The 12,032-nt window shown below is 37.3% G+C and overlaps 1 protein-coding gene across 5 annotated transcripts in view; it reads right to left on the reverse strand.

Moving 5' to 3' along the window:
• BOD1L1 (biorientation of chromosomes in cell division 1 like 1) overlaps positions 1-9,395 on the reverse strand; it is a 139,946-nt gene extending 130,551 nt beyond the window's left edge. For 3 of the 5 annotated variants that reach the window (XM_070948416.1, XM_070948418.1, XM_070948419.1), the window contains exons 1-2: positions 8,883-9,219; positions 4,441-4,565 (exon numbers count right to left, since the gene is read on the reverse strand). In XM_070948416.1, coding sequence (XP_070804517.1) covers positions 4,441-4,565; positions 8,883-9,140 — 383 coding nt within the window. In that variant the 5' untranslated portion in view covers positions 9,141-9,219. Of the gene's footprint in view, positions 1-4,440; positions 4,566-8,882 lie in introns of all 5 variants that reach the window. The other 2 variants (XM_070948415.1, XM_070948417.1) reach the window with 2 other exon arrangements.
• Positions 9,396-12,032: the final 2,637 nt, after the last annotated feature.

Below are 12,032 nucleotides of genomic sequence, written 5' to 3' on the forward strand. Positions count from 1 at the left end.
CTCACTCTCATTATAATCTCCTTCCTTCCTTCTCTTTCCCTCTTCATTCTTTCTTCCTTTCCTCTTTCCTTATTTTTCCTTCCTTGCTCTCTTCCCATCTTCTTTCTTTTCTCTTTCCCTTTCTCCTTTCCTGTCCTTTCTTGCATGCTCAACTGCAAAAGGGGAAATATTTCTCCTTTTGCTTTGTTTTTAGTTTGTTTTGCTAGTCCTCTGCCAGCAAAAATGGAGTTCGGGGGCCCATGGCCTTGAGTTTGACACCTGACATAGATCAATTTAAATTAAGACAATTTAAATCCTGGTTTTATAAAATTGATAATTCTTACACTTTAGATTCACTAAATTTCTCCTTTAAAATATAATGTAGTTCAAAAATTAATACAGATTTGCTTTCGTGAAGAGAACTTATTCCGTTCATGCAAACATTTTTGCATGTTTCCTTTCTCTTTGTGAAGTATAATATATTGCATATTTTCTGTCAAGTTTTTCTAAAAGATGTTTGTTATAATCTGCATTTCCTTAAATCACTATAACTGAGGCACCACAAATAAAAATGATTTTCTTTTTGTAGCAGTTGACAAGGCTATCTATTTCTGTCACAGATTGATAGTTGAATAATTCCAACGAATAAATATTTATGCAAATGGTATTCAGAAATAATAAAAATTTAACTCAATAATAGCTAAGGTATTATTGTTGCTTTTCTAAAATTTTCATTATCTCATTTAATATATCCTTAGAGTCAGGGTGGATAAAAATCAATGATTTTTTTAAAAAAAAATCAGATTTTTTTGATTTAAATCTGATTTTTTTAAAATAAAATGCTTTTTGAGGAAAATATATTACCATCCAAAGGTTATTCCATCATGAAATAAAGATTAGTTTTTTAATTATGTAGAATAAGGCTGTATATGTTTAATTTTTTTGGTAAATAAATTCCATTAACCCATTCACAATGTCATGTTCTTCCAGAGGTTTTTGTAAGATTATTGGGCAGTTTCTCTGCCTACAAGATATTATCACAGATGCTTGGTTTACTTCTGCAGTTCTCAAAACTGAATTTGACTCAGCAGAGATCACATGCCTCTTCTTCACAGCAAAAATGTTATAACATGAACAGAGTTGAGAAAAAGACCTTAACCCTATTGTTCTACAAACCTATGAATACAGAATCAACCCCTTCAGTGCTAAGTTTCAAAAAGTTCAGTGAATAGAATAGAAACAATATTTTTCTGATTGTTTGGAGTGGAATAGATCTGCACAAGAAGAAAGTGAAACTAAGTGTGAGGAGGAAGGGGCAAGCAGACAAGCAGTACAAAATGAAAGTGAAACTTTCTGAGCACAATACTGCACAGCCACAGACAGACAAGTCTTTGGATCTTTTTGTGTGTATGACCTGAGGTTTATCACATTCTTTCCTTGGAGGAAAAAACCTATAATGGCAGCAGGCCGTAAAAGAGACCCAGTTTGACAATATTTTAATGAAGTTCCTTTACCTATCGATAAGGCAGGCATGCGTGCAAACTGCAAACACTGCAACAAAGAAATGCAAGGCCTGGTGGCCCGAATGAGGCAACATCATGAGAAGTGCTGTGATGAAGATAACCAAAGAAACACATTTGAACAGGCAGGCTCTTCAGGTTGGTAAACATTTTTATTGAATCATATTTCTAAAGACTGCCTTGAACTGTCATGTTTGAGCAAAATTATATTTCTTATTATTACTGCATATTACTGTCATTTGGTACAGTTATGAAGAAAAGCAAATATTCCTTTTGGGGCAGTGCTGTGTACAATAAGCAGAAATTGTATAAACAATAAAATAACAGCATTGACTTTTTTGTTTAGGGGAATTCATGGATTCTGGAAACTATCCACCTTCAAGATCACCATCCTCCTGTTCTACAGTTTCAGAGTTATCCATCCAGGATAGTGCTTCATTATCATCATCATCATCAGACACCCACAGCCACCTATCACTATCACCTATAAGAAAGAAAAAAACCTTCCCTCCTGGAACCACCATAGATAAGTTTGTGATAAAAACTAGCAGATTAGAAAAAGAGTTAATTGATGAAAAAATTGCCCAGTTTGTTTATGCAACGAACTCTTCTTTCCGTCTGAGTGAGAACCCACATTTCATTAATATGGTTCAGTCACTGAGACCAGGATACAGTCCACCCAGCAGAGCAGATGTTGCAGGGAAACTGCTGGATAAAATGTATGACAGAGAAATGGAGCAATGTGCAACAGCTCTGGAGGGTAGAATTGTTAACCTAAGTATTGATGGGTGGAGTAATGTCCACAATGATCCTATTGTATGTGCTTGTATAACAACAGAAGAAGGGAAAGTCTTCCTTGCACAAACAATTGATACGTCAGGAAATGCACACACAGCAGAAAACACACACAAGAAGTGGCAGTAAAAGCTATAATAACATGTGAACAAAAATTCAAATGTCTAGTACGCAGTTTGGTCACAGACAATGCTGCAAATGTATCCAAGATGAGAAGAAATTTAGAAGAGCAGGAAGGGAATACAAAGCTAATAACATATGGTTGCAGTGCTCATTTGCTGCACCTCTTAGCCAAAGACTTAAGTGTTCCAGAAATAAAGACTAATGTTGTTGAAATTGCTAAATACTTCTGTAACAATTATTTTGCTGCAGCAGCTCTGAAAAAGATGGGTGGAACCAAGCTAACGCTCCCACAAGATGTTAGATGGAACTCTGGTGGAGTGTTTTGAGCAGTATATCAAGAACTGGCCTATTCTGATGACAGTTTGTGAAGAAAATCGAGATAAAATAGATGGCACTGTCACGGCCAAAATCCTCAACATTGGGCTTAAGAGAAATGTTGAACATATGCTGAGCATCCTGAAACCCATCTCTGAAGCTTTAAACAAAATACAGAAAAATAACTGTTTTATTGCTGATGCTGTTGAAATTTGGAAGGAACTGAGTGAACACTTAAAAACAGAACTACACATGGACAGAATTAAATTACAAGCATTAAAAAAACGAATGGGACAAGTACTGTCTCCAGCTCATTTTTTTGGCAAATATTGTCAATAACCAGTATCAGGGTCAAAACTTAAGTGCTGAGGAAGAGGAGTTAGCTATGACATGGGTATCCAGCAATCATCCATCTGTAATACCAACTATAATAAACTTCAAAGCTAAGGAGGAACCATTCAAGAAACATATGTTTGCTGAAGATATTTTAAAGAAAGTCACACCAGTGAACTGGTGGAAGTCACTTAAGCACTTGGATTTAGAGACTGTTCAAGTAATGATTTCACTTTTAACAGCAGTAGCTTCTTCTGCAGGCGTTGAAAGAATATTCTCTTCCTTTGGACTCATTCATTCTAAATTGAGAAATCGTTTGGGACCCGATAAAGCAGGAAAGCTTGTTTTTCTTTTCCAGATTATGAACAAAGAAGAAGATGACGAGTGAGCTACAGAGGACAGTGTTTAAGTTTTTCATGTGTAGGCTGGGCTGACAGTCTAAGTTTCTTAAAATATATATATTTTGTTTAGCCAAATTAGTTAACAAACATGGATATTTGTTTAAGCAAATAACATATGCTGTAATGTTATTGTTTCAGTTGAATAAATCTATTTAAATTGTTATTTTTAAGGTAATGATTATTTTTCTCCTTCCTAAGTACAACAGAAAAGTTGTCCAAATATGAATGATTAACCTATTAAACTGGGGATAAAAAAACTAATATGAAAAGTTGTTAATCCTAAAAATCTTCATCTACTTGCATATTAAAGTTATACCAGCAAGAATTAGTCTTTATGTAGAAAACTATGATTTAAATCAAGCCTTACTGACTAGTGATTTAAATCGTGATTTAAATCGTGATTTAAATCAGTTTGATTTAAATCAAATCTACCCTGCTTAGAATACTGTTTCAGCATCACTGAATCACAGTATCACAGGGCTGGAAGGGAGCTTGGAAATCTTCTAATCCCCTGCTCAAGGAAGAGTTCTTATAACATCCCAGAAAATGAGACTTTTAAATTTTATTTATTTATATTTCCTATTTCTAAACTGCCCATTTCCCTTACAGAGGTGCTTTGGGCAGTGAATTGGAGATCACTGACCATATATTACAACTATTCAAGTAAAAAAAGCAAATTAATGAAGATCATAAAAATCATACTATAATAACCCGAGTTACTTCAGAAAAATCAATGTAATGATATACCAGTAGGTTGATACAAATGAACGTTCAATCATTAACATCTATAAATAAGTTCTGTTTTCATTCACCAGCAGTACTATATTGCAGGGGTATGCAACCCTTGGTTCATGGCCCAGTACTGGGCTGCAGTCTGTTGAGAATTGGGCCATGCAAGCAGTGGGCAAGCACACAAAGCTCCATTTGTGCAAGTGGTGGGCAGTTGATCATAGAGGACAATTTGTAAAACTTACTTAAGAACCTGCTGCCTGATATTATTTCTTAATTGGTTCTTGTTCAAATGAGGACTCCATGTATGAGTTGCTAGATGGTTGGAAACAAAATTGTCCACCCGCTGCCTTAAATTCTGATATGCAGGCTAAAAAAGAAACAGATACCTTGTGAAGCCTCCTTGAATAACATTCCTTCACATTCTCATCAGTGGAGACAAACATTTAAGAATGTTAGCTTAAAACAATACAGAATTGTATTTGTTAAAATACAGAATTGTTAAAGAAATAGTAGAGGGAGTATACACTGTAGTAATTCCAGGGTTATCTAACTAGGAAAAAATCCATTGCAGATTAAGAAAACACACTTTTTAAAAACTTCATTGCCGAAAGTTCTGAAAAATGGAGGCAAATATTTCAATTACCAAACATTGTGATATCTGAATGTTCCTTGGAGGCAAAACGTGATTAGAAGCCCAATGCTATTTACTTGAAAAGAAAGTTAGATCTTTTCTCCAAAGTCTTATACAAGTTTACAAAGTCTTATACTAGTTTACAAAGTCTTTCACAAGTTTACATCATAGATCTATTATATTGAGAAAGAGCAATTATATTGAGAAATTGTTAAAGGAAGCTCCAATTTGTTGCCCTCTTTACTCCTTTGTGATAGGAAAATCATTTCATGATTTTAATAATTCCAACACATCTAAGGAGATTCTCAATCATCCAGGTCATGGTTGTCCCAAGGATGCTTTTCAAAAGCCAACAGGACTTTCCTGGGGGGTTTTTCCCCCCTTGAAAATATTTTGCTTCTGGAAACCAGAAGCGTCGCAGCGAGACTGGCTAGAAATTAGCGGGCTCCAATGAGCCCAGCGAAAATCCAGCCAGATAAACCACTGTCAAGGGGTCTTCGGACCAGAACAGTCTTGTAGGGATGGTAAAGAAGGAGAGGAGCCTCGGACGACCAAGAGGAACAGGCAAGTTCCTTGGAAGGTCGGAGGTAGCTCTTCGATCCAGTGGCGGGGGCCATTAAAAATGACCACTTTGAAGCTGGGGCAACCGGAATAAGATTTTGTGCAGGAGCGGTGTTTGGACGGAGTAATGGTACCGGGTGAGTGATTGGCCAACTCACAGGTAAAAAAGGAAATTTCTTTTAAAAAAAACTTTTAAAGATCCCAGCAAGGAAACAAGAGGCTAATTGGCACTTGGGAATTTTAATGGAGGGAAAAGAACGAAGAGGAAGTCAAAGTATTAAAGCCCAGAAAAGAAAACTATATATTTGGATTTAAAATTGGACTTGGAGAAATTAAAACCAATATAAGAAAAGGAAGCCTGAGGGAAAGTATTTTTTAATGAAGATTTGAAAGAATGTTGACAGTTTTGAAGTATGAAGGAAGAACAAAGAGGAGGTTAACATATTAAAGCCCAAAAAAGAAAATTTTACAACTGGATTTAAAACTGAATTTGGAGAAATTAAAAACAATAAAAGGAAAAGCAATTTGTGAGAAAGTATTTTCTATGTGGATTTAAAATACTTCTGTAAACTGGATAATTTGTTATTCTGAGAAGTGTGGATTGGAGAGAGACATCTGCTGGTGGAAAGAAAGCACTACAACAACTGACTTGAAAATTCAAGGAAATTACTACAGTGACCTTGATCACTACAAAAGTTGTGAGAAATTTTAAGGAGTATTTGTTTTGTTCCAAGCTGCTTGGTCTCGACTTCTAAAGGTGGTGGACAATAATAAAGCTTTAAGTTGGAGTGGATTGGACAAACATTTGTATTGGATATTATCTAGAAATAAAAAAGAGACTATATGGACTACAATTTTAATTAAATATAAGTGGAAATTCTAATAATCTTTTAAACTAATAATAATGGAGGCCTGGATGTGTGAAGACTTGAGATGCGTGAATCAATGAAGGGCAATAAAAAGTCAGAAACTTTGTTAGAGCACACAAAACAGGAAATAAGAGAATATAAATGAGAAACAAGAAAATGATATTGAAGGAAAACAAATTGAAGGCAAAATGTTAGATGATTACACTGGGATTTACAGTGGCAAAAAAAGAATGGACGGGGGAATATTTTCCAAAAAAAAAAAAGCAATCTAAGGGAAGAAAAGGAAATGGGAAAAGATTGGGTAACAGCAGGGGCGAACTATGCAAGTGATGGACTCAAAAGTTAGATAAAGGATTCAGGAGAAAAGATATAATAAATACAAAAATAAAAAAAGAAGTAGAAGATAAGAAAATGGGATGAAAGGAGAAAATCATTAAGAAGTGGAATTCTGGTGAGACCAGGAGAAAATGGCTAAAAGGGGAAGAATAGAGGGAAGAAGGAAGGGAATTAAAGATATATATTAGTAGATCTAAGGGAATTGTATTAATAATAGTAATTGTGAATGTAAAAAGTAAATATGATGATGTTTATTGTGTATTGTAAAATGGAACAGATGAAATATGAAGTGGTAATTAAGTTTAATTATGAAAATAATTGAAATTAAGATACAAAATTGAAATAAAAAAAGTGTGATGGGGATTTTGATAATAATTAATGGATACTATAATAGAAGTCAGGAATTAAGGGTGGAGAGTAATATTGCCTATTATGTATTAAGAAGAGATAAGATAACATGTGGAAGATCAATCAAGTTAAAGGGTTTCAATGTAAGAATTGAATAAGATGAAGTTTATTGTTTATAACCAAAAATGTGATGGGGATTATAAGAAATATATTTTATAAATGGAGAAATACGATAATTAATTGAAGGAATGCTAAGAAATTAGGATTTGAAGGGCGGATGGTGATACTGTTTATATATTAAGAAGAGATTAAGATAAAATAAAAATAGAGAAAAAAGAATATTAGCAATATTATTATTGCTTAATGCATTGTAAACCGCCCTGAGTCTCCGGAGAAGGGTGGCATATAAAAATAAATTAAAAAAAAGAAGAAGATTGGAATAGAAAATCAATATATAATTATGTTATAAATTGTAAAAGATGTGACCCAGTCAATGCTCTGTTCATAAAATATGTATGTAAAAGAAAAATGTAATAAAACTTGTCTTTAAAAAAATGTTTTGCTTCTCATCCAACAAGTTTTTTAGTTTTGACTCAGGAACTCAGGAAAAAAAAAACAAAGAAAGTCCAGTTCCCTTTTGAAAAGCACTTTTCGGACAATAATTCCAAAAATAAATTCTGTCCAATAGATCTTAAATCATATGTATTTTTATCCAATCATTGTATGAAGTGATTCACAAGATAGTTTATAATTTGATGTAAAATATTTAGAAAAACTTAATTTTACTCTTAAATTAAGAGTAACATCAATTGTCCTATTTTTGCAAAGGTTGATGTGTCTGTATTTTTACAAGTCAACAAGAGTTAATTAATTCATCCTCCATGCAACATTAGTTTTGTTGAAATTTACTATTTTTCAATCTCAGTAACTAACCTTGAACTTCCAAGACCAGGACCAAATGGGTGATAGAATCAGAATAGCACATGGGTACTACACTGACACTATATAATTATCCAAAATAGTGCTCATGATACATTGGAAAACACTATTATAATTATATATACTCTGAATGTGTTAAAATACTTGTATGTTTCACCAATTCTAAAATTTAGTCTGTAAAATACGGCAGCATTATATTGAAATTAGAATCAGGGCAGTAGACAAGTTGTTCAAATATATCTAGGAAAGACTATGAGAAAACTTAGTCTCTTCTGTAATATTTTCTGTTAATAAAGCCCAGAAATTATGTACTCAGCATCCAAGTCCAATTCTAAGGATCCAAATATAAAACAGCCCAGTTCTTGAAAAGAGAGTTGAATCTATGTCTGTCAGCTATAGTGAAACAGAAATGCTTATCTCTCGTTTAGCCGATTTAAAACACAATTAATGACACTTTTATTGCTAAGTCAGGGAGATATATCTTCCCTGTTCAAAGATGCCATATCAGGAAAAGACTCTCCCTTTGAACCCCACGTATGTATTTTCAGAGGCATCCGATTGCTGTTGATGTTTTTCCTGTCAGGTTAAATACGGTTTTTCTTCCCTCCCCCCCCCTCTCTTTTTAACAAAACGCATCTGCAATCAGTATCTATCCAGACTTGCAAAATGCTTTTGGGTGAATTAAGCAGCGGAAGCCAGCTGCCCACTGAGCAGCCAGTTAAATAAGCCCAAAATTAGGCATGTGGAACACCGCTAAGATCAGAGCTGCTCATATAGGAGATAGCAGGCCTACGTTATGGGGAGTGGGAAAAGAGATCGCCGCTAAATCGATGAGTAACGGGACTCGACTAATTAAGGTAGGGGCTCTTCAGGTTCAGCGCGGGGAAAAGCGTTCCTAAGAAAATCGCAAGCTCCGGAAAGGACTCAGACCCCCTGGACGATCGTTTTTCGGACAAGAGACCAAACGGGGAGGGAGACGGCCAGACCCGCAGCTTCCCACCTTGGTGTCCACGTCGGCCAGGCAATCTCGGCGGAACTGGTCGAAAAGGCCTTGACTCTTGAGGCGATTCAGGATGAGCGACACCAGCTCTGGCTCGCCGGCGCCCGCGGAGTTCCCCGGCGGCGGCGGTGGGGGTGGCTGTGGTGGGGGAGGCGGGGGAGGCGGCGGGGGTGGAGGAGGTGGCTGTTCGGGAGGAGAAGTAGCGGCGGTGGGGACCGGGGCAGCAGCAGCAGCGAGGGTGCCACCACTGCCGGACATAATGGCGGCAGCAGCGGCGTCACCCTCGTCGGCTGATTCCCAAGCCGCGACTGAGGTGAGGCTCCACCCTCTCCCGCACAACCCGAAACCCCGGAAGTAGAAGGCCGGAAGAAAGTCTGACGACGCGGCGGAGAATGCGACCTTCCTATAAACTACGCCTCTTGTGGCAAATTTCCCGCCGAGCGAGGAGCTTAGCATTTCACGCTTGGCTTCCACAACATCTCTGGATGGGTAGGATGCCCGGGGCAGAAACATAAATGGAGTTCTGTGATCGATTGAGACACTGTTCATTCCCCTTGTCCTTCAATAAACGTGTCAGGGTCTTCTTTCCTCCCCAAAACTCCACGAAAGAAGTTAGGCTGGAAGTGAATTTTTATGGCTTTTTAAACAAAGTAGTGATTAAGGTGCTGGCCTAGAAACCAAGAGACACTGAGTTCTAGTTCCATTTTAGGCTGAGTGACCAGTCACTCTCCCAGACCAAACCACTTATTAGATTATGGTTGTGGGCAGTGGTGGGATTCAATTTTTTTAACAACCGGTTCTGTGGGCGTGGCTTAGTTATTATTATTATTGTTGTTGTTGTTGTTGTTAATTAAATTTCTATACCGCCCTTCTCCAAAAAGGACTCAGGGCGGTGCACAGCCAAAGTAAAAACAGAGCATACAAAATTTAAAAACAATATTAAAATAATTAAATATTCTGGCCGTAAATTAAAAGAACCCAATTTAAAATCAATTTAAAATTAAACGCAAGCCAGCCCAGCTAGTTGAAATAAATAGGTTTTCAGGGCCCGACGAAAAATCCAGAGGTCTGTTATTTTTTTTTATATATATATAATTTTTATTAATATATTCTATACACTAATACACAAATAAAATATACAATCCTGTCACCATGGTATAATATGATTACATTGTCCATAAGTATAAAATTATTCCTTTATACATACATATTTGCCATCATATATATACATCATCACATATCTATTCTATCCCACCTTTTCTGGACCAAATCGTACCATACTTTCCAACTGTTATAAAATTTTGAATCTTTTTTACCGTTGATCAATCTAGTTAGTCTATCTGATTCCGCACATTCATTAATTTTATATATTATTTTCAAATCTATCGGTAAGTATTGATTTTTCCACTCCTGCGCATACGCTAATCTTGCTGCAGTGATAATGTGAATCAACAAGAACCATATATCTGATTTAACATTCAAAGGTTTTGCCCCCAATAAGAAAATCTCAGGTCTTAATTCCAAATTAATCTGTGTAATTTCCAAAATCCATTGCCGTATTTTTTTCCAATATTTAACCGCCTGAGGGCAGGTCCACCATTGGTGAAAATAGGTTCCATTGCTGTAACCACACTTCCAACAGCAGGTAGATGTCCCGGGAAACATTTTAGCTAATCTCGCCGGGGGTAGATGCCACCGGTAGATCATTTTATATATGTTTTCTTTATATGAGGAGGCCATGGTTAATTTCATATTTTTCAACCAAATCTGTTCCCATTGCTGGAAGTCAAGGGGATATCCAAAATTTTGCCCCCATGCTATCATACAATCCTTCACTACATCCTGTCCCATCTGCAGAGACAATAAATATGCATAACATTTAGATAATATCCCTTTCCCTCCTTCTAATAAGATCTTATCCAATTCTTGTCTTTTACGGTAGATTCCTTCACTATGTAAATCTTTTTTATACCTGGAGTGCACTTGCGAATAAGACCACCAGTCTATCTTATATCCTTGAAGAGTTAATAATTCTCGTGACTTTGGATTACTCTGAACATCCAAGAAACCTTCATACGTCAAGGTTTTCTCCCCTTTATACAATGTCGGGTAAACCTGAGCTTCCTGCGCCGAAATCCAACATGGAACTTTTGTATATACTCTTCTTCTAACCTTTTCCCAAGTGTACCCAAGCGTCCTACGTAAATAGTGATCATCAAAGTGTCTAGGACGGCCGGATGCTCCCAGCCATAGAAAATAGTGCCAGCCATGTTGAAGACCGGCTCCCTCAAATGTCAAAAGTCGTCTCTTTTGTAGGACCATCCATTCTTTCACCCAAATCAAGTTCGCTGCTTGGTGATAGAGCTCCCAATTTGGGAGTCCAAATCCTCCTCTCTTTTTGGATTCTTGTAACATTTTAAGTCTAATCCGCGGCCTCTTTCCCTGCCATATACTCCTATCCAAATTTGTAAAAAACTCTTTATTCAACCTTACCGGGGCTGTTTGGAATAGAAATAACCATTTGGGTAACACGCACATCTTAATGGTTGCCACCCTTCCCAAAATTGATAGCTGGAGATTTTTCCATCTTTCTAAGTCTCTGAGCATCTGGCTGTAAAGAGGAAGATAGTTATCCTCCTTTATGGAGGAACATCTGGCGGTCAACCATATACCCAGATACTTAATTTTATTTGTTATTCTTAAGCCCATTAACTGTTCCAGCTATTGCCTTTGCATCTGAGTCATATTTTTCACTAGGATTTTAGTTTTTTCTTCATTCATACATGTTATTGTACGTAACTCCGGGGGAAGGTTGTTCCAGAGGGTGGGCGCCGTCACAGAGAAGGCTCTCCCCCTGGGGGTCGCCAGCCGACATTGTCTGGCGGACGGCACCCTGAGGAGGCCCACTCTGTGCGAGCGTACTGGCCGATGGAAGGCTATTGGTGGCAGAAGGCGGTCTCGTAAGTACCCCGGCCCTAAGCCATGGAGCACTTTAAAGGTGGTCACCAACACCTTGAAGCGCACCCGGAAGACCACCGGGAGCCAGTGCAGCTCGCGCAGGAGAGGTGTCACATGGGAGCGCCTCGTCGCCCCCATAATCCCCCTCGCGGCCGCATTCTGGACCAGCTGGAGCCTCCGGTGCACCCCAAG

The sequence above is a fragment of the Pituophis catenifer genome, unplaced genomic scaffold (assembly GCF_029215685.1).
Source record: "Pituophis catenifer annectens isolate HBS135680 unplaced genomic scaffold, rPitCat1.0.hap2 SCAF_8, whole genome shotgun sequence".
Classification (NCBI taxonomy): domain Eukaryota; kingdom Metazoa; phylum Chordata; class Lepidosauria; order Squamata; family Colubridae; genus Pituophis; species Pituophis catenifer.